We start from the raw sequence: 22706 nt of genomic DNA, 5'->3' as shown, positions 1-22706 counted from the left end.
CAGGGACACACCAACAGAAGTGCTGCACATCACCATATGCAAAGACTGGGATGGATTTGGGTGGGCTTGGGGCCTGTGCCATAGGCGTCATTTCAGGAAAAAAATACAAATCAAAGAGGGTCCACAACTTGTAAAATATATTTGTTTTTAGCTACACAGTTCACTTCATTCTCTAATGTTTAACTTGTACTATTATTTATTTGTGTGATGATTGGCATAATGGTTGACTATTTTTAGTTGTCTCTCTTTTTTGTCTAGCTGTGTTGCAATGAATTAGTTTTGGTTTCAAAATATTATTATAACTAGTGCAATGTCACTAATGTTCATGCATGTGAACTGGCAATAACACAAATAGTTTAAATAAAAAATAAAATAAAATCTATAACCTAAGGCATAGACAGTATAGGTCCTAAATTGTCTTTGTTTGTGCTTTACGGGCTAAAAGAGTGACTTTGAGCACCGCATGGTATCATAAGTGAACGTGTGTGGTTAAATGTGAGCCATGTATGCCCCTCGGACCTCAAACGACTCCTCTGGCCTCTCCCGAATGGGCCTGTAGGGGGCAGACTGGGAACTGAGAGAGGACAACACCCCTGTTTAAATGAGGGGAGGCAGGGACGTGCAGAGAGGGTTAGAGAGGCAGGGGCTGACATCCCGTAAGAGGGCACTTTTGGACAAAAATAGTGAAAATAGCAGATCTACAAGCTCACAACGCGTCGCGCTGCGACGCGTTGTGAGCTTGTAGATCAGCTATTTTCGGGGTGCAACCCAGCACTCTTTCGCTAGTGGAGATGCAGTGTGTAACGACATGGATTTCTAAACACATTTGTTCAGCGCAAAATGCTGCGTTCAAGTTCAGGAGAGTTCGGAAAAAAAGCAATTCTCCCGAATGCTGCCTTAACGGCATGGCATGGAAAGGAGAGGCATTTGCATTTCTTCAACCATAGTAAATGTTGCATATATGGTCTGGGGAGGGCAGTTGTTTTACAGACGGGGAAAAAGGGCAGGGGCTGAAGCCCCCTTTGATGTCTATGTGTGCATGTCCCTGAGGGGAGGAACCAGGGAGAAGGGGGTGGGGGGGGGAGAAGGGGTCACACTGTGTACCTGCATCGTCTGTCTCCGGGGACGACAGACTGAACGAGCTAGAGTAGGCACTGACTGGCCAATCAGAGTCAGGAGGCAGTGCCTCGTTCTGTGACGATGATGAGGGGGAGGAGCCTGAGGCCATGGCGGGCACGCAGACACAGACAAAAATAAAAGGAGAAAAAAAGAAAGGAGGAAAGAAATAAAAAACAAAGAGTGTGTAAAGCAAAACAGAGTGGAAAAGGTTCCTTATACACCGGAAGAATTTATTGCAAGATTTAATTTGAGTTCATTTAAACGTCCTTGTTTGCGTCATTCACACACAACACAAATATTGCGTAACGATAACAAGACTTTTTTTTTAAACAAGGATGATTTCTCAGTGAGAAATCATCAGGAGTAGGAGGCTCTGTTGTCATCTAGTCCAGTGACCCATATGAATGAGGCTCTGTTGTCATCTAGTCCAGTGACCCATATGAATGACCCATATGAATGAGGCTCTGTTGTCATCTAGTCCAGTGACCCATATTAATGACCCATATGAATGAGGCTCTGTTGTCATCTAGTCGAGTGACCCATATGAATGACCCATATGAATGAGGCTCTGTTGTCATCTAGTCCAGTGACCCATATTAATGACCCATATGAATGAGGCTCTGTTGTCATCTAGTCCAGTGACCCATATGAATGACCCATATGAATGAGGCTCTGTTGTCATCTAGTCCAGTGACCCATATGAATGACCCATATGAATGACCCATATGAATGACCCATATGAATGAGGCTCTGTTGTCATCTAGTCCAGTGACCCATATGAATGACCCATATGAATGAGGCTCTGCTGTCATCTAGTCCAGTGACCCATATGAATGACCCATATGAATGACCCATATGAATGAGGCTCTGTTGTCCTCTAGTCCAGTGACCCATATGAATGACCCATATGAATGACCCCATATGAATGAGGCTCTGTTGGCATCTAGTCCAGTGGTTTTCAACCCTTTTCATATCGATGGCCATTATTTATTCGGAATTTGAGAGGCGGACCACCATTTGATGACATTCAGCCTCTCAGACACAAAACTAAAGAATCTTATAGACTGTAGACTTCTTGTAAATTAGTTAATGCAGATGTGTAACAATAATTTTACTCTAGATTAATGAAGTACTCAGTTTCTGAACTAGGACTCCACGACGCACCACCATAGTCAAAGTGAAATATTACGACGATTTGATTGTGTTTCCGTCTCGCTTCCGGTGTGTAAGGAACATAAAAGGAAAAGAGATAAGATAAGAGCAGCAATACGAGTGATGACAAACAAACGTCCAGAAAGAATCCAACAAAAGAGACAGCTGAGCATCAAACATGTGACACAATGATCAGAGAAGCAGTTTAGCAGGTGGAATGACAGCAACACAGAAATAGGAAGGGTAGCGTCTGTGTTGAGCCCGATTCATACTTGTCACAGTCACAGACTTTTGTCATTCATTGTACAGTCTAGGTCTTGTATTTCTATATATTGTTCCCTGGTCTAGTTTTCATGGTTCTATGTTTGTTTGCTCCAGCTGTGTCTCATTTTGTAATCAACCCTCCTGTGTATATCAGTCTTGTCCCCCAGTCAGTCCTTGTTGAGTCATTGTATCCTGTCACCTGTTTCAGTCTGTTTTAAGTTGTTCATGTTCACCTGTCTTCTGTATTAAAACACCAATTCATGGTTTTAAACACTACCATGCCTGGCTGTCCTGCGTTTGGGTCCTTACCTCACCTACACGTGACAATACTGTATCACAAAAGCATCAACAGTAGCAGGCCGTAGCAGACCAACAAGCTCCAAGCGTGCCGCGAATCGGCACATTTTGAGCTTGTCGAGCTGCTACTTTTGCCGTTTGTGAATTCGAATCCTGACAAAAATGTAAAAAAAAAAACAGACTCATCTGCTGAAAACCTAAGTGAGGTGCTGGAGTCAGGAAAGTATAATGAAGACAAAAAAAAGGGAGGCTTGCACACTCAAATCTTTGCACAATCAAAGGATTAATTAATTTGCAAGCTTTCGGTCTACTGACCTTCTTCAGGAATCCTGAAAAGTAACGGCTTTGGCTGTTCCGACACAATAATACAATCAAAGCCGTACAACATTGGCCTAACAAACCTGTCGGCTAAATGTGTTCATGATTACAGTTTATATCTATTAAAATGACATTTCCTCTGACGGGGGTCGACCTCACCTGCGCTGCGGTCGCGCATCAGATAGCGGTTGACGTCCTGGATGTTGGTGTTGATGGTGGGACCGCTGGGAACGCTGCCGGGGGTGGCGTTGGGGTCCGTCTCCGGGTCGATGCTCTGGAGGCCCTTCCAGGGCACGCCCGGACAGAACTCTACGAGACAATGACAGGACGAACTGGGTTAGATTAGGACAGAACTCTACGAGACAATGACAGCAGGACAGACAGAACTCTATGAGACAATGTCAGCAGGACAGACTGGGTTAGATTGGTCGTCCATCTGTAAGCTTGTAGATCGGCTATTTTTGGATAGACTCCACGTTATATTTATATAGTCTTTCAGTGGTATATTCTTCACAATAGGCCTTCCAACATAAATGTGTTTTTTTTTGTCAACTATGACAAGACCATTTAATTATAATTACCATTATCACTGTTTTGTGAATGACAAATCAGAGAACAAGATATGATACAAAATCGTCTCTGTCTGGTGGAAACATCATGTCAACTGTCACTATTCAAACATTTTAAATACGAAAAATAATAAACAGCAGATCTACAAGCTCAAAACGCGTTTCGAGCATTTAGATCTGCTGGACAACTTTTATTTAATTTTATTAAAGGTTCATGTTTTAGGTGGTTACAAGTAGGGGCATTCATTTACGAAAATTAATGATTATTGTTATAGAATCGATTCAATCAAGGTTGCATCTCTAATTGTATCCACTCAGCACTTCAACGCTGCCCAGGCTTGCTATGTGATCGTGAGAGAGCGCGAGCCTGGGATCATTCACAGGTCAATCAGAGGCTGACCTGGTGGCCAGTTGATGTTGGTCCCGTTGGCCATCTTGTCATTGTTGTTCTTGACCTGGGGCCCCCAGCTGTCGGGGCCCAGCAGGGGGCTGCTGGGGGCCTCCGAGCTGGACATCATGCTGTAGGGGCCGTACCCGTCCTCCATCTGTGGGGGCTTGCCCGGGGGCCCCAAGTTGGCACCTATAGAAGAGAAGAGGACACAACAACAACAACAAAACATATAGTTGAATTCAACATCTACAGATTTTGGGAGCCTCTTTTCCACCTAAAGAACTTTGGTTCAAGAACTGTTTGAGGATTTTCCAGCAGGAACTTTGAACTTTGAACTTTATTGAGAGGATGGCCCCTTGAGATGTCGCATCTCGTTTTAGAGGGGGTCCTATACATACAAAATACAAACAATACAGCAGTGCAAGTACACAGTACTAAAGACACAACATGACATACAGTAAAACACACAGGACATACACATACAGGTACAGTTAGCTTGCTCCCCTTCTCCCACCCCACCCCTGACCCCCAACTCGTTTATATATGGAAATAGAGAAAAACAGTACTATAATAACCAGTAAGAAGTAAACATGTGAGTAAGTAGTATTAGAAGCATGAACAGGTTGTTTGGAGATGTGAATATAGGGAAGTCCTGAAGCGGCCTAGAGAGGTAGTTGATCTGAGTGAAAGTGGAAGGTTGTTCCAGTCAGATGGAGCTTTGTAGTGGAATGACCTGCGTCCGGATACCGAGAATATTCTGTTGGGAACCATGAGATAGGGGTGTTGTGTGTGTCTAAGTGGGTATGGGGATGTGAATCAAACCCAGGACCTTCTAGCTGTGAGGCGACAGGACTACCGACTGCGCCACCGAGGCTAGGGCAATTAAGTGCTATGGCAAGTGCTGCGGGCTAAGATGGCGTCTGAAGAGGTGGGTTTTCAGACTACGGCGTAAGATTGGGAGTGAGTCTGCAGTTCTGATTGGGAGTGAGTCTGCAGTTCTGATTGGGAGTGAGTCTGCAGTTCTGATTGGGAGTGAGTCTGCAGTTCTGATTGGGAGTGAGTCTGCAGTTCTGATTGGGAGTGAGTCTGCAGTTCTGATTGGGAGTGAGTCTGCAGTTCTGATTGGGAGTGAGTCTGCAGTTCTGATTGGGAGTGAGTCTGCAGTTCTGATTGGGAGTGAGTCTGCAGTTCTGATTGGGAGTGAGTCTGCAGTTCTGATTGGGAGTGAGTCTGCAGTTCTGATTGGGAGTGAGTCTGCAGTTCTGATTGGGAGTGAGTCTGCAGTTCTGATTGGGAGTGAGTCTGCAGTTCTGATTGGGAGTGAGTCTGCAGTTCTGATTGGGAGTGAGGCTGCAGTTCTGATTGGGAGTGAGTCTGCAGTTCTGATTGGGAGTGAGTCTGCAGTTCTGATTGGGAGTGAGTCTGCAGTTCTGATTGGGAGTGAGGCTGCAGTTCTGATTGGGAGTGAGTCTGCAGTTCTGATTGGGAGTGAGGCTGTAGTTCTGATTGGGAGTGAGTCTGCAGTTCTGATTGGGAGTGAGTCTGCAGTTCTGATTGGGAGTGAGGCTGTAGTTCTGATTGGGAGTGAGTCTGCAGTTCTGATTGGGAGTGAGTCTGTAGTTCTGATTGGGAGTGAGTCTGCAGTTCTGATTGGGAGTGAGTCTGCAGTTCTGATTGGGAGTGAGTCTGCAGTTCTGATTGGGAGTGAGTCTGCAGTTCTGATTGGAGTGAGTCTGCAGTTCTGATTGGGAGTGAGTCTGCAGTTCTGATTGGGAGTGAGTCTGCAGTTCTGATTGGAGTCAGTCTGCAGTTCTGATTGGGAGTGAGTCTGCAGTTCTGATTGGGAGTGAGTCTGCAGTTCTGATTGGAGTGAGTCTGCAGTTCTGATTGGGAGTGAGTCTGCAGTTCTGATTGGGAGTGAGTCTGCAGTTCTGATTGGAGTGAGTCTGCAGTTCTGATTGGGAGTGAGTCTGCAGTTCTGATTGGGAGTGAGTCTGCAGTTCTGATTGCAATGGGAAGTGCGTTCTGTAGTTCTGTAGGTTGGACTCCAGAGAGGGAGGGGCTTACCGTGCTTGTTCTGTAGGCTGGCCTCCAGGGGGGAGGGGCTTCCAGGCAGGCTGTCCATGGCATTGGGGTGTGTCCACTGGGACAGACGGGACTGGGGGGGCTGGGCGTGGGGGGGCTCCTTCATGGACAGACCCTCCATACAGGTTACATTCATGTTGGGGTTCAGCCCGGCTGAGAGAGCAGAGAGACGTTATGTCAGGGGCTTTTGTTTCCGCAGCACAAGATACAGGTTATGTTACTACAGCTTAACCCATTTTGACCTGAGATCAGATTCAAAAAATGTCTTCTACATCCTGACAGTTCTTCGATTTTTCAAAAATAGCAGATCTACAAGCTCATAGCGCGCCACCGAGTGGCGCGCTATGAGCTTGTAGATCTGCTATTTTTCAATAGCTAAAGCATAACATAATGCTAACACCAAAAATGGGTTAAAGTGAACGTTAGCATTTTATTAACCCATTTTGACCTGAGGACAATTCTACAAATGTCTTCTAAATCCTACAGAGTTTCCTGATAAACCTCTGTTTCTATGTCAGTGGTGCTCAACCCTTTTCATGTAAAGGACCCCCAAAAATATCTGGATTTGGCCGCCGACCCCCATCTCAAAATATGTTGTTCCAGGGACCCCCCCCCCCCCAGAAGCAAAGATTTGAGTTAAAAACGTTTGCTCTGAAAGAATATTTATTCAAAGATTTGCGCCACATTTTCACGATTTTTCAAAAATAGCAGACCTACACGCTCGTAGCTTGTAGCTCGTGATCTTGTATTTTTCAATAGCTAAAGCATAACATAATGCTTAAAACAAAATTGGTGATGAAACTCAACAATTAGCAGCAGATAACATTGCAAGCTGAAAGCTCATACATTTCTCTCTCATTTTTTGGGTGACATTAATCCCACCTGAAAAAGGGGGCTTTAAAATAACCTTTTTAAACATTAAAGTAAGTTTATTTAACCCATTCTGGTCGGGAACCCCTTTTGGTGTTTTAAGCAATCATTATGTTATACTTTAGTTATTGAAAAATAGCAGATCTACAAGCTCGAGCTTGTAGATCTGCTTTTTTTGAAAAATCGTTAAAATGCAAATATTTGACTATATTTTCTTTCAGAGCAAACGTTTAACTCAAATCTTTGCTTCTGGGAGGTCCCTGGAACCACATATATTGCGATTGGGGTCCAGGGCCAATTACATATAATTCTGGCGGTCCTTGACCTGAAATAGTTAGAGAGAACGACTGAAATAGAAACATAGGTTTTTCATAAAACGGTCAGGATTTAGAAGACATTTGTATAATCGTCCTCATGTCTAAACGGGTTAAAGTATAAATAGTAAGAGAAATCTATGAAAATCTGGGAACTAAATCGTTACCAAGAAATGTCTTCACCAATGTGTTTCTAAAGGTGTCTAATAACATGTACTAAAAGTTTGAAATTCAACTCCCGTGGGAAAATTGAGTTATTAGCATAAATTACCATACCCATAACATCCTACTGTATATAAGGCAAAAAAGTCAAAATGTCATCATTCTTTAAGTAGCATGTGACATATGAAACTAGGGGGTTTTCATGATTCTGAATCCATTCCAAGCATTCGTTTTGCACAAAAAAACCCTCCTTGGGGGGAAAACGGCCTCACAAACGTGATGAGGTCAGCACATTTAGTCAAGTGGATATGGCCTAATTTAGCCCAAGGAGTGTTTTTTGTGCAAAACTAATGCTTGGAATGGATTCAGAATCATGAAAACCCCCTAGTTTCATATGTCACATGCTACTTAAAGAATGATGACATTTTGACTTTTTTGCCTTATATACAGTAGGATGTTATGGGTATGGTCACATATTATGCTAATAACTCAACTTTCCCACGGGAGTTGAATTTCAAACTTTTAGTACATGTTATTAGACACCTTTAGAAACACATTGGTGAAGAAATTTCTTGGTAACGATTTAGTTCCCAGATTGGTCAAATACCTGATAAAATGCCCTTACTAAAAGTTGATTTAAGGCCACGTGCCATACAGTATACTCACAGAGATTGGAGTAGGGGCTGTACGCGCTGGGAGACGACTGCTGCTCTTTGGTGTGGAGGTCGGAGAGGCCTCCTCCTCCCCCCGGGGCCTGGGGGTGTCCTGGGAAGGAGTCCAGGCCTGATTTGGCCTGGCTGGGGTGCAGGCCTGCAGCGTGGGATCCCGGTGGCCCAGGAGGCTGCTGCTGCTTCATCAGTAGAGCCTGGGCCAGCTGCCGCTGGTGCTGCTGGATCTGCTGCTGCATGTTGTTGATTGTACGTGCAACCTGCGGCCACACGAGGGCGGTGTTGAGTTTAAAAAAGGGGCACAGGCCAACCCTTCTACCCAAGTTATGTACTTGAACTTGGTAGATCTGCTTTTAGCTTATGTGGCCCTAATACATGGAATGAACTTCAAACAACATTCAAATTGACCACATTGGTACCCTTGAGTCGTTTTATAAAACCTTGGTGAGCTTACGGATCCCCACAATATGTAAATTTTGTTTTGAAATTTGTCTTAGCTTTTTATTTGTAAACCTATGCAATTCACATGTATATCTATTTTTTTCCTGATCTTCTGATATATCATGATGTTTTTTTTCTAGGCTATACGATATTGTATTACTTGATGACACTGAAAATGAGTTTAATTACTCTTTACTTTACAACTTTAATTTAGAGAATAAACAAAACTTGAATGAATGAATGTATGCTGGACTTCTCTTTACCTGAAGGTTTTCAGTGACTCTGATGAAGACCACGTTAGTCGTTGTCTTGTATACTAGCACCTAATAAAAGGCCTTCTGGTTTTATCTTCAGTCGGAGTGTGCTGAACGTACTGCTTATGAATGTATGCAATCCGAGCCCATATTGTGAAAATAGCTGAAAATAGCTGAGCTTGTAGATCAACATTCTGACTCCTGATTTGACAACTTGGCCAATGTTCGATCAGTTCTTAAAGTAAAATGTGTTGATTACGCTTAGCAGAGTAATGGTCTTTCTTTTTGGGGTTTTTCGGTCATCTGGGGACCCCGGCCCACAGGTTGAGACCCCTCTCTCTTTCTCTGTCTCGTACTCTCTGCCTCCGTGTTTGGTTCCTTTTATTTTTAACCCATGTTTTCACCCGATGCCAATGCCTAAGTTGTAAACCTGGGTGCTACTGTCTCTCTCTCTGCCAACCTGGGGAGAGCTCCGAACTGGGCTCAAGCTTCCTTCAATGCCTGAGGAGTGAGCATCACCTGACAGGGGGGGGGGGGGAGAGTTTCCCGAGACTTTCCCCGGTAGGACGTAGCACGAGGAAGGAACACGCTATTCCCAGCAGTTCCCTTCCCGTCCATCAGGCAACCCCACCTATAGGGTATGGGCGCTGTTGACACGGCGGCGAGAACACGCCCCCGCAGGAATCAAACCCAGGACCTTCTAGCTGTGAGGCGACAGCATTATCGTTTTGACCCCCCCAATCCATGCTGAGTGCCAAGCAGGGAGGCATTGGGTCCCATTTTTACAGTCTTTGGTATGACCCGGCCGGGGATCGAACCACGACCTCCCAGTTTCAGGGCGGTAACTCTAACCAGAAGGCCACTGTCTGGTTAGACTGTGCAGCATGTCCTCGGTGCCACTGTCTGGTTAGACTGTGCAGCATGTCCTCGGTGCCACTGTGTTTACCAGAAGGCCACTGTCTGGTTAGACTGTGCAGCATGTCCTCGGTGCCACTGTGTTTACAGGACGTTATAGTTTAGACTGTGCAGCATGTCCTCGGTGCCACTGTGTTTACAGGACGTCTGGTTAGACTGTGCAGCATGTCCTCGGTGCCACTGTGTTTACAGGACGTCTGGTTAGACTGTGCAGCATGTCCTCGGTGCCACTGTGTTTACAGGACGTCTGGTTAGACTGTGCAGCATGTCCTCGGTGCCACTGTCTGGTTAGACTGTGCAGCATGTCCTCGGTGCCACTGTGTTTAGACTGTGTTTAGACTGTGCAGCATGTCCTCGGTGCCACTGTGTTTAGACTGTGTTTAGACTGTGCAGCATGTCCTCGGTGCCACTGTGTTTAGACTGTGTTTAGACTGTGCAGCATGTCCTCGGTGCCACTGTGTTTAGACTGTGTTTAGACTGTGGAGCATGTCCTCGGTGCCACTGTGTTTATACTGTGTTTAGACTGTGTTTAGACTGTGCAGCATGTCCTCGGTGCCACTGTGTTTAGACTGTGTTTAGACTGTGCAGCATGTCCTCGGTGCCACTGTGTTTAGACTGTGCAGCATGTCCTCGGTGCCACTGTGTTTAGACTGTGTTTAGACTGTGCAGCATGTCCTCGGTGCCACTGTGTTTAGACTGTGTTTAGACTGTGCAGCATGTCCTCGGTGCCACTGTGTTTAGACTGTGTTTAGACTGTGCAGCATGTCCTCGGTGCCACTGTGTTTAGACTGTGTTTAGACTGTGCAGCATGTCCTCGGTGCCACTGTGTTTAGACTGTGTTTAGACTGTGCAGCATGTCCTCGGTGCCACTGTGTTTAGACTGTGTTTAGACTGTGCAGCATGTCCTCTCGGTGCCACTGTGTTTACAGGACGTTATAGTTAGACTGTGCAGCATGTCCTCGGTGCCACTGTCTGGTTAGACTGTGCAACATGTCCTCGGTGCCACTGTGTTTACAGGACGTCTGGTTAGACTGTGCAGCATGTCCTCGGTGCCACTGTCTGGTTAGACTGTGCAACATGTCCTCGGTGCCACTGTCTGGTTAGACTGTGCAACATGTCCTCGGTGCCACTGTGTTTACAGGACGTTATAGTTTGGTTAGACTGTGCAGCATGTCCTCTCGGTGCCACTGTGTTTAGACTGTGTTTAGACTGTGCAGCATGTCCTCGGTGCCACTGTGTTTACAGGACGTTATAGTTTGGTTAGACTGTGCAGCATGTCCTCGGTGCCACTGTGTTTACAGGACGTTATAGTTTGGTTAGACTGTGCAGCATGTCCTCGGTGCCACTGTCTGGTTAGACTGTGTTTAGACTGTGTTTAGACTGTGCAGCATGTCCTCGGTGCCACTGTGTTTACAGGACGTTAGACTGTGCAGCATGTCCTCGGTGCCACTGTGTTTACAGGACGTCTGGTTAGACTGTGCAGCATGTCCTCGGTGCCACTGTGTTTACAGGACGTTGTGCAGCATGTCCTCGGTGCCACTGTGTTTACAGGACGTTGTGCAGCATGTCCTCGGTGCCACTGTGTTTACAGGACGTTGTGCAGCATGTCCTCGGTGCCACTGTGTTTACAGGACGTTGTGCAGCATGTCCTCGGTGCCACTGTGTTTACAGGACGTTGTGCAGCATGTCCTCGGTGCCACTGTGTTTACAGGACGTTGTGCAGCATGTTCTCGGTGCCACTGTGTTTACAGGACGTTGTGCAGCATGTCCTCGGTGCCACTGTGTTTACAGGACGTTGTGCAGCATGTCCTCGGTGCCACTGTGTTTACAGGACGTTGTGCAGCATGTCCTCGGTGCCACTGTGTTTACAGGACGTTGTGCAGCATGTCCTCGGTGCCACTGTGTTTACAGGACGTTGTGCAGCATGTCCTCGGTGCCACTGTGTTTACAGGACGTTGTGCAGCATGTCCTCGGTGCCACTGTGTTTACAGGACGTTGTGCAGCATGTCCTCGGTGCCACTGTGTTTACAGGACGTTGTGCAGCATGTCCTCGGTGCCACTGTGTTTACAGGACGTTGTGCAGCATGTCCTCGGTGCCACTGTGTTTACAGGACGTTGTGCAGCATGTCCTCGGTGCCACTGTGTTTACAGGACGTTATAGTTTGTCGGTGTGCCGAGGACGCTCACATTATCGTATGGGTGACCTTTTTAGACTTTTTCCGTACAGCGGTGGCGCCGTGCTGGAAATAGCAGATATACAACGTGTCGGAAGTGTGTGTGTTGTGAGCTCGTAATGTAGATCAGGGGTTCTCAAAGTTTTTGGCCGGGGACCCCCGGAAATGCTTTGGCAACGTCTCGGGACCCCCGCCCCGCCCCCTCCCGACCCCCAATATAAATTGACTGCTACAATAACCTTAAACCATTTTGGGCGGGAACCCCTTTTGGTGTTTTAAGCATTGTTATAATTTAGCTATTGAAAAATAGCAGATCTACAAGCTCATAGCGCGCCACCGAGTGGCGCGCTACGAGCTTGTAGGTTTGCTATTTTTGAAAAATCGTGAAATTAAAATTTTAAAAAAAAAATCATTTTTTTTGTTTTTTTTTGGAAAATAATTTGGGGACCCCCTAAAATAATTTGGCGACCCCCCGAGGGGTCGCGACCCACGGGTTGAGAACCCCTGATGTAGATCACTCGTGGCTTGCAGATCTGGTGCCATTTCCTGCGAGAGGAAGACGCGTCTCGAGGGACAGAGGAAGACGCGTCTCGAGGGACACTCAGAGGAAGACACGTCTCGAGGGACAGAGGAAGACGCGTCTCGAGGGACAGAGGAAGACGCGTCTCGAGGGACAGAGGAAGACGCGTCTCGAGGGACAGAGGAAGACGCGTCTCGAGGGACAGAGGAAGACGCGTCTCGAGGGACACTCACTTGCTGCTCTTGTTGCCGAATGGGGCCAGAGACGTTGCGCTGCGCCTGCAACATCTGCTGCTGAATCTGTAAACGCTGGTAGGCCTGCCAAGACAAACACATGCGTTAGGAAGCCCATTTAAACGCGCTGGATTCAACACAGGCCTCGACGCTAAGCGGTCGATTTAACAGACACTGACAGAACTCACCAGTTGCAGCTGGTACAGTTGGTTTAGGAGGGTCATGTGTTGAGGGTTAATTGGTGAGGTTAAAAGTGCAGGATTCAGACCAATGTTTTTTGCTGCAAACTGTAAGAGCTGTGCTTGAACCTGCATCACACAGAGACAAAAAAGGTTTGCCAAACTACTGACACCTATATCTGCATTCCATTTGTTTGCGTGTGTGCGGGCGTGCATGCGTGTTTCCCTGACAGAGAGAGACGAGAACAGCATTGGCACCTGTTCTTGTATAAAGCTATGCTTGGAGATTGTCCTAAATACATCTCATCTTTCCTGAAATGGGACTCTGACCAGAGTCCAGCCCAGTCTGGTTTTGACTGCGGCAGGCGTGACGAGGTGAGGATGGTCAGTCCCAATGAGTAAGAGATGCTCAAAGGACTGTAGCGGGAGGCCAATCAAGTGTTTGTACTGTTTCTGTAAACTCTTAACAGGGTAAGGAGTGGTCGGCTAACCCCAGGCCTTCTGACCACACCCGGTCAAGTAATTTCCCCAAATTCAAGGTACCAAAAGTTAACTCTGAACTAGGTAAATCTCCCTTTAGCTTCTGTGGCCCTAATACATGGAACGACCTACAAAAGACATTAAAAGTTGGTACCCTTGCATCGTTTTAAAACCTTGGTGAGCACACAGACACCCACAATGTGTAACTGTTTTCAGATCATTTTGAAATTTGTTTTAGCTTTTTATTTGTAAACCTATGTAATTTCACATGTATACATTTTGTTTATATTTCCTGATATTCTGATGTATTGTGATGTTTTTCTATGTGATTGTATTACTCGATGACACTGAAAATGAGTTTGATTACTCAGTGTAAGAATAAATAAAACTTGAATGAATGAATGTTTACCTGAGGGGAGAGAAACTGAGGCACTTGCGAGGAGGCGGTGCGTAGGTTAGGCTGAGAGGAGGAGGAGGAGGAGGAGGAGGAGGAGCCGTGAGGAGGTGGCACTGGTGGCTGAGGAGGAGGCGCAGCGTGCTGATGCTGCATGGCGAGACGGACCTGTGCTGCTGCTGCTGCTGCACTGCTGCTGCTGCCAAACATTCCACCCTGCATCTGAGGACCAGAGAATAGATGCATTAAAACATTCCACCCTGCATCTGAGAGGACCAGAGAATAGATGCATTAAAACATTCCACCCTGCATCTGAGGACCAGAGAATAGATGCATTAAAACATTCCACCCTGCATCTGAGAGGACCAGAGAATAGATGCATTAAAACATTCCACCCTGCATCTGAAGACCAGAGAATAGATGCATTAAAACATTCCACCCTGCATCTGAGGGACCAGAGAATAGATGCATTAAAACATTCCACCCTGCATCTGAGGGACCAGAGAATAGATGCATTAAAACATTCCACCCTGCATCTGAGGGACCAGAGAATAGATGCATTAAAACATTCCACCCTGCATCTGAGAGGACCAGAGAAAAGATGCATTAAAACATTCCACCCTGCATCTGAGAGGACCAGAGAATAGATGCATTAAAACATTCCACCCTGCATCTGAGAGGACCAGAGCATAGATGCATTAAAACATTCCACCCTGCATCTGAGGGACCAGAGAATAGATGCATTAAAACATTCCACCCTGCATCTGAGAGGACCAGAGAATAGATGCATTAAAACATTCCACCCTGCATCTGAGGGACCAGAGAATAGATGCATTAAAACATTCCACCCTGCATCTGAGGGACCAGAGAATAGATGCATTAAAACATTCCACCCTGCATCTGAGGGACCAGAGAATAGATGCATTAAAACATTCCACCCTGCATCTGAGAGGACCAGAGAATAGATGCATTAAAACATTCCACCCTGCATCTGAGGGACCAGAGAATAGATGCATTAAAACATTCCACCCTGCATCTGAGGGACCAGAGAATAGATGCATTAAAACATTCCACCCTGCATCTGAGGGACCAGAGAATAGATGCATTAAAACATTCCACCCTGCATCTGAGGACCAGAGAATAGATGCATTAAAACATTCCACCCTGCATCTGAGAGGACCAGCGAATAGATGCATTAAAACATTCCACCCTGCATCTGAGAGGACCAGAGAATAGATGCATTACAACATTCCACCCTGCATCTGAGAGGACCAGAGAATAGATGCATTAAAACATTCCACCCTGCATCTGAGGACCAGAGAATAGATGCATTACAACATTCCACCCTGCATCTGAGAGGACCAGAGAATAGATGCATTACAACATTCCACCCTGCATCTGAGAGGACCAGAGAATAGATGCATTAAAACATTCCACCCTGCATCTGAGAGGACCAGAGAATAGATGCATTAAAACATTCCACCCTGCATCTGAGGGACCAGAGAATAGATGCATTCAAACATTCCACCCTGCATCTGAGGGACCAGAGAAAAGATGCATTAAAACATTCCACCCTGCATCTGAGAGGACCAGAGAATAGATGCATTAAAACATTCCACCCTGCATCTGACGGACCAGAGAATAGATGCATTAAAACATTCCACCCTGCATCTGAGGACCAGAGAATAGATGCATTAAAACATTCCACCCTGCATCTGAGAGGACCAGAGAATAGATGCATTAAAACATTCCACCCTGCATCTTAGAGGACCAGAGAATAGATGCATTAAAACATTCCACCCTGCATCTGAGGGACCAGAGAATAGATGCATTAAAACATTCCACCCTGCATCTGAGGGACCAGAGAATAGATGCATTAAAACATTCCACCCTGCATCTGAGGACCAGAGAATAGATGCATTAAAACATTCCACCCTGCATCTGAGGGACCAGAGAATAGATGCATTACAAAAGCTCAAAACTCAAAAAGACAAAAGTCACACCTGTTTGAAATGAGGGGCTCTCTTATCATCGTACATTATCATCATGACATAAAATAGATAATATGCGTATTTGCTCAGACACTATGACGTAAAATTCTCCATTCATTGTCAATGGGAATTTAATGTTTGTGTACGACGAAAGTCTACACTAATAGCTGAACATAGGTGAGGCTAGCACCCCTAAAAAAAAAGACAAAAGGAAAACGTGTCGTGTTGTGATCACCTTATCCATGAAGGGCGAGCGGGGGTCGGCGTTGGGGTCTTTAGAGAGGAGGGGGGGTCGCGGTGGGGGGCAGCCGCCCATGCTCTTGTTGCTGTAGTCGTGCGGGGGGGGCATGCCCCCCCGCTCTGTGTTCTTCTTCTCCAGCAGGAAGCTCATGGCCGCGTCCAGGTTCATGTTGTTGCTCTTCAGCGCGTCCTCCGCCGGGTCCCTCTGGAGGCGCACATTGATTGATTGATTGGTACATTTCAAACGCACAACTCAATACAAAAAACATTGTTAACTGTCGACGACACCATCAAGCATTACACTTGTTTACAATAGGGTCAACCCTTTTCAATTCATCAGACGTAAAACGGTCTTGTAAAATTTAATGTAATGTTTGTGTAGGACGAAAATAGACACTAAGCCGATTTGCTCAGACACTATGACGTAACATTCTCCATTCATTGTCAATGGGAATTTAATGTTTGTGTACGATGAAAAAGGAGCTTGGGAAGAAAGAAAAAAATGGTGTGTGCCTCATCTAGAACGGGTGGCCAGTAAACATACTCTGTCGGGTGGAAACGGTTATTTGCAGGTTCAAATTCAAACTACAAGCTTGAAACGTGTCACTTTGTGCCACGATTCCAGCTTGTGGATCTGCTACTTTTGATGTTTTTTGTGTGACGCTGTAGTACGTATGGTCAAGTAGGGCGTTAATTTTACCGGAACAACTCAAAAGGTTTGAACATGGAGATTAGAGGTTGGTTTCTGCACAACAGTGACATTATGTAAAAGGATGCATGAAGTGCTGTGTGTGTGTGTCAGGCGTGTGGACTCACAGGGAAGCCCATGTGTGTGTGTGTGTGTGTGTGTGTGTGTGTGTGTGTGTGTGTGTGTGTGTGTGTGTGTGTGTGTGTGTGTGTGTGTGTGTGTGTGTGTGTGTGTATGGACTCACAGGGAAGCCCATGTCAGTCAGCTGTTTGATGAGGCGGTTCATCATCCAGGCTTCCTCCTGCTGCTGCTGCTTCCCTGGAACCTTCACCTGTGAGGGGGAGGGGGAGGGGGAGGGGGAGGGGGAGGAGGACATCAGCTCTGAGTGCATGGTCATGCTTAATAGGAGTAGTTCACGCAAAACATGACTAATTTTCCATCAATTACACGCCCCATGAATTCACTATCCTTTTTTGTTTTTGTCACATTCCTAAGCCGATGATTTGAAGACCGGCAGAGTCTACCGGAGACACAGCCAGCGGCGAAATCGTATAATGTTGTAAACGGCGGCAGTGGCAGCGGCTCAGGGGTAGAGTTACCGGATGGGAACCGCAAGGTTCCCAGTTCGAACCCGGGCTCCCCCAGAGTTAGTGTCGAAGTGTCCTTGCATGGTTTCCTCCGGCATCAGTGTGTGAATGTGTGTGTGAATGGGTGAATGTAATGCGCAGTAAAGCGCCTTGGATAAAGGCGCTATATACATCCACCAGTTACCATCTACCTAGATTCGAAAGAACCCGGGTCTCCTGCACGGGAAACTAAACATCTATCGCTATAAGGCGAGAGGGAACCCCTCCTTGACCAGGAGAGATATTAGGCTTTTTGGGGGGATTCAGGCTGCACTGTACTCTATACGCTAAAAATGGAACACCTTCTTGGGTTGAAACTGAGCACAGTGACGTTTTGTCTCACGTCACATTTTTGTGTGTGTCCAAAGCAAACAACGACGATGCCCACCTTCTGCGGGAGCTTCTTGTTGGCGTTGCTCCAGGACGAGTTGCAGGAGCTGTTGTTCTCCTGCGAGGAGGAGGTGCTGCTCCACATGTCTCCGTCGTCTGCAGCGTCCCACTGGAGCTCCTCTCCTCCTCCTCCTCCTCCACCTCCTCCTCCTCCTCCTCCTCCCCAGCCCTCTTGCATAGGTTTTACTGCTGGACAGTGGTGGGAGAAGGAAAAAAAACACTCAAATGTTTTTTTTTTTTCAAAATGGACACCACCCCCCCAAATATGAGCTGGAGTATGAATAGGCCTCCAGGGGTTCTCCTGGGGACCCCCAGAAATTATTTGGCCATGTCTCGCCACCCCCGCCCCGCAACCCCCCTCCCCACCCCCAATACAAACTGACTGCAAAAATAACCTTAATATTAGAGAGAATATATCATGAAAAACCATGAAACCAGATATAAGCATAAGTTTATGCATGCACTATGTATACTATGTAAAGTCTTCATTTCCATTTTCCAGCCATTCAGTTGCAAAAAAAAGAAAAAAGAAAATAATTTGGGGACCCCCCCAAAATAATTTGTCGACCCCCCCCCCCCCCCCCCTCCCCCCCCTAGGGGTCGCAACCGACGGGTTAAGAACCCCTGGTCTAGTCAGTGTATGATGAATATGCCCTAGTCGATGAACAGCCTTCGTTTTACGTCGCCGTGTCGTGTGTGGACTCTCCTTACAGCTACTCACCACTTTTACAAGCCGCGGGTCCCATGGGCGGGGGGTTTCCCCTGCCGTAGCCCCCCGCCCCACAGTCAGGCCCGTTGTCGCCCCAGCCTCCGCAGCTCCCCCCGGTCGAGGACTTGCCCCAGGCCGCCGTCCCGTTGTCCGCGCTGACCGGAGGGGGCGCGGGCTCGCCCCACGACCCCCCCTCTGGTTTGGTATGGGAGCTGGACTGGTCTCCCCAGCCCTCTGGTTTGGTATGGGCGCTGGACAGCTCTCCCCAGCCTGGAACGAGACGCCACAACGACAACCGCCGTTATCAGTGATGGAGAGGCTCCGATGGGCTCATAATAACTCTTCCTACGTTAGGGCCACCTTCAGTGGCGTGCACAGACATTTAGAGGGGCAGGTGCTCAAGTTAAAAAAGGGCACCTTGTGCAGCGCGTGGAACCGGCCGGTTGCCTTAATCCATTTTGGTGTTAGCATTATGTTATGCTTTAGCTATTGAAAAATAGCAGATCTACAAGCATAGCGCGCCACCGAGTGGTGCGCTATGAGCTTGTAGGTCTGCTATTTTTGAAAAAAGAAAAAGAAAAAAAAAGTTTTTTTTCCCTTTTTTTTCAAAAGGGCACATTGCCAAAAGGGCAGGGGGTGCTCTAGCACCCCCTAGTGTCTATCTGTGCACGCCACTGGCCACCTTCCTATACTTCCTTCACAGGTGTTACCGGTGATACTAAGTAAGGCTCTGTTCTATTTAGTGCACAGTGGTTCTCAAACCTTTTACATTTCAGGGACCCCCCATAACTCTGAGTGAACCAAATGGACCTGTAAGGGTCCATTTGGTTCCATCTGTACACTCTCAGACCCGTACAGGGCCATTTAGAACCCACTCAAGGACACTTTGTGACCCACTGCATGGTGTAGCAGAGTGTTTCCAGTGAGACAACATGTCATGCACAAAAGCAGCACCCTGACTCTGTTTGACCAGAATGGAAAGGGGTCAGTACGAGTCTTAGCGAGTGAAGAGAAGGTGTGATGGGTGTTAATATGTGACCAGATTTGACTGAGAGACTGCCATCGCGCACATTACAGCTTTTCACAAGAGGAGAAAAACTTTTTTTTTTTTTTTAATGAGTTGATAGCACAGGCAGACTCTTCACATACTAGAGCATGTCTGAAATAAGTGTCAGAGCTTTAATCGGCATGTAAATATGAAATAAATGCCCAAACATGTAGCTAGGTGTAATGTTAGAGACCACAAAAGTGAACCTTTCAAGCCTGTTTTCTCAACTTGTTGTTTTCTGCAAGACATTACTCTATAAGCCATATCTCCAAAACTGGTGGGACAAACTGAACAATCAATATGTCCATTTGAAGCTATGATTCCCTGCTTTCATAGGACATGAAAATTCCAAAAAATCCAATGGCAGTCTCTCAGTCAAATTTAGTCACATATGGTTGCATTGATCACTGATCACACTATACACAATGATATGCTTGTTGACTGACTCATAACTATAACGCTGCCCTGAAACTTCACATGGAGACACAATAAATCAAATATTCCCTGCAGAGCCGTCTGAGTTGGCGAGCTACTGCCATCTATTTATAACTAAGGTGGCACTATTTCCCCTTGTGTTGCGGTGGAGGTTCAAATGCTACATAGCATACATATTCATTTTATCCTGCTGATTTTAACCACATAAAATATTAGAAGCTCAATACCAACATAACAGATCTATGTGACATGTGTCGCCTATATAAAGACATGTCCCAAATAATCAGGGACGGCAATTTGAAGGCAAGTTAAACGAGTTTCTGAGCTTCCACTGGAAGTGTTCTGTTGGTTACAGACCCAGCCAATAAAAAAAAATCAAGTATTATGTTTGTTGTTTTGGAGCTTAAAGTGCCAGCTCTGTGGGGAGCTGAGGGAAAACGCCAGGCAGGGCTTGCCTCAGCTGGGCAGGGGACAGCGAGAGAGAGAGAGGGTGCTACTATTACCCGTTTAAAAGTTGGCCCAGCCCAGTGCCTCTTGGCATGGGTCAGAGAGGGAGGCCCAGCCCAGTGCCTCTTGGCATGGGGCAGAGGGGGAGACACTGCTCCATGTCTGTAAGCCCTGCAAGGATGCCAGGCCCAGTTTAGCTCCCAGGGAGAGGTCAGCACTAGTAGACTGCTCTGTGTGAATGGACTCATTTCACTGACATCTAAACGTTTGTGTAACCGACTACACAACTAAACTGAGGGCATTTTTTATCCACAGTATAAGGCCAATCCTTATCAGGAAAGGAGTATATAAAAGTCAATTGAAATAAGAATCAAGAAGGTGTATTTGTCACTGCTCATACTGGCACGAGCAGCATACTGGCACGAGCAGAGACATGTCACTGCTCATACTGGCACGAGCAGAGACATGCAACATGTCTCTGCTCATACTGGCCGAGCAGAGACATGTTGCTCATACTGGCCCGAGCAGAGACATGCAACAAACACCAGTATTTGTGATACCATTTAACAACAAGCAAACTTTAAATGTGAAAAACCAAAACATAAAATTAAGCCCTGCAAGGATGCCAGGCCCAGTTTAGCTCCCTCTCTGCGTCTCCCAGGGCGAGGTCAGCACTTGTAGACTGCTCTGTGTGAATGGACTCATTTCACTGACATCTAAACGGACTGAAACAGACTGAAAAATACGATGATAGCTTAGCATTCCGGTCATCTGATAGTGCTGCACAGTAGCAAAGATACTACCGGATATTTTGATCGCAAACCGGAAGTGGTCATAGCTCACTCGCTCTATTTGGTCAGAATCGGCACAATGGTGACGTTACCGCCACCATCAGGACTGATTGTCCCAATACTATAGTCTTGCCCCGTCAAAATGAGATATAGTGTGTATATCGCGGATTTTTCTATTGGCATTAAAATGACAAATTAAACATATGAATAATGCTGGCAGAAGGCACAATCCACTGTTAATTAGGCTTGGCCACAAGAGGGTTAAGGTACTGCTACTTTTGTGCACTAGGTATGTTGGCTTGGTATGTGTCCAAGACAAATTTATCCCTTGAACATTTTTGAGTGGTGTAAACCACTCCTACAACTGGCTTTGTTAGTCTGTCTGTCTGTCTGTGCAGAAAAAATGAGCATGGTTGCTACGGTCACCCAGTTCACCCGGGTGTGATTTCATTACGTCAGACATTACGTCAGACCACAGCTGATCAGTCTATATAAGACCTTACACCACTCAGTTCACACGGGTGTGATTTTTTTTAAACGACCAGTAATTAGTAAATGATTAGTAGGGGCCATGTATTATTTTCTTTTTAAACTACCATAGTTGACCGTTTGTGCACATCCCTACACACCAGTAAAGATTCCACATGCTCTCTTCATGGCCCCTTTTCCATTGGCTGATGTGTTACCCACTAGGTCGTCATGTTATTGCTTTAATGTGTACCTGAATACTAACGAATCCACTTTCCACTCGATAAGGATGCCTGAAATATGACATCACCGTGCAGTGTCAGGTGGGAGACAGCAGGGGGCGTGAGTGACCCTGCTCTGTGTTTCCTGCCAGGGGTGGAAAGGAACTATTTACTTAAGTACTGTACTTGGACAAGTACAATGTTGAGGTATTTGTACTTGCCAGTACAGTATTTCCAATTGCCAGTATACTTTTACTTGCTTCCACTACATCTCAGAGGCACATATCATACTTTTACTCCACTACATTTATTTGAAAACAATCTTACTTATATAAACTACTTTGTAGATTTTGATTATTACTACAACATATACAGTATAACCACTTCAGCCATATACAATTGACTGGCCATTTGAAAATAGCCGATCTACAAGCTCACAATGTGCCGTGACGCCACACACTGTGAGCTTGCAGATCTTGAAGTGCATTTCGATGCCAATACTTATTGACTTTTACTCAAGTACATTTTGAACTCCGGACTTGTACTTAATACGTAACAGAGTAGTTCTATGTCGCAGTATTGATATTCTTACTTAAGTCAAACATTTCAGCACTTTTTCCACCACTGCATGGTGCCCCCCCCCCCCCCCCCCCTCCTCTCTCTCTAGTCTTAACTGCTGACAGATGGCCTCTCTCTCTCTCTCTCTCCCCCTCTCCCCCTCTCCCTCTCCCTCCCTCTCCCCCTCCCCCTCCCTCTCTCTCTCTCTCTCTCTCTCTCTCTCTCTCTCTCTCTCTCTCCTGTGTGCAGATGGGGTATTTTCACGAGGCCAGTGGTGCTTTGTAAACAACATTCC

At 46.2% G+C, this 22706-nt stretch overlaps 1 protein-coding gene across 1 annotated transcript in view; it reads right to left on the bottom strand.

Annotated features, from left to right (window-relative positions):
• Positions 1 to 489: 489 nt before the first annotated feature.
• Positions 490 to 22706, bottom strand: part of LOC306936276 (trinucleotide repeat-containing gene 6C protein-like) — a gene marked incomplete at both ends in the record, with an annotated part of 36177 nt that continues 13960 nt past the window's right edge. The window contains 13 exons of the mRNA XM_079519765.1: positions 490 to 593; positions 1105 to 1218; positions 3310 to 3459; positions 4120 to 4299; positions 6178 to 6348; positions 8208 to 8469; positions 12747 to 12830; positions 12935 to 13054; positions 13815 to 14021; positions 16026 to 16235; positions 16963 to 17049; positions 17733 to 17923; positions 18456 to 18713. Coding sequence (XP_079375891.1) covers positions 490 to 593; positions 1105 to 1218; positions 3310 to 3459; positions 4120 to 4299; positions 6178 to 6348; positions 8208 to 8469; positions 12747 to 12830; positions 12935 to 13054; positions 13815 to 14021; positions 16026 to 16235; positions 16963 to 17049; positions 17733 to 17923; positions 18456 to 18713 — 2138 coding nt within the window. The remainder of the gene's footprint in view (positions 594 to 1104; positions 1219 to 3309; positions 3460 to 4119; positions 4300 to 6177; positions 6349 to 8207; positions 8470 to 12746; positions 12831 to 12934; positions 13055 to 13814; positions 14022 to 16025; positions 16236 to 16962; positions 17050 to 17732; positions 17924 to 18455; positions 18714 to 22706) is intronic.

This window comes from Electrona antarctica, assembly GCF_951216825.1.
Source record: "Electrona antarctica genome assembly, chromosome: 14".
Classification (NCBI taxonomy): Eukaryota; Metazoa; Chordata; class Actinopteri; order Myctophiformes; family Myctophidae; genus Electrona; species Electrona antarctica.
Note: the sequence above shows the minus strand (reverse complement) of the source record. Positions and strands in the feature narration are given on the sequence as shown.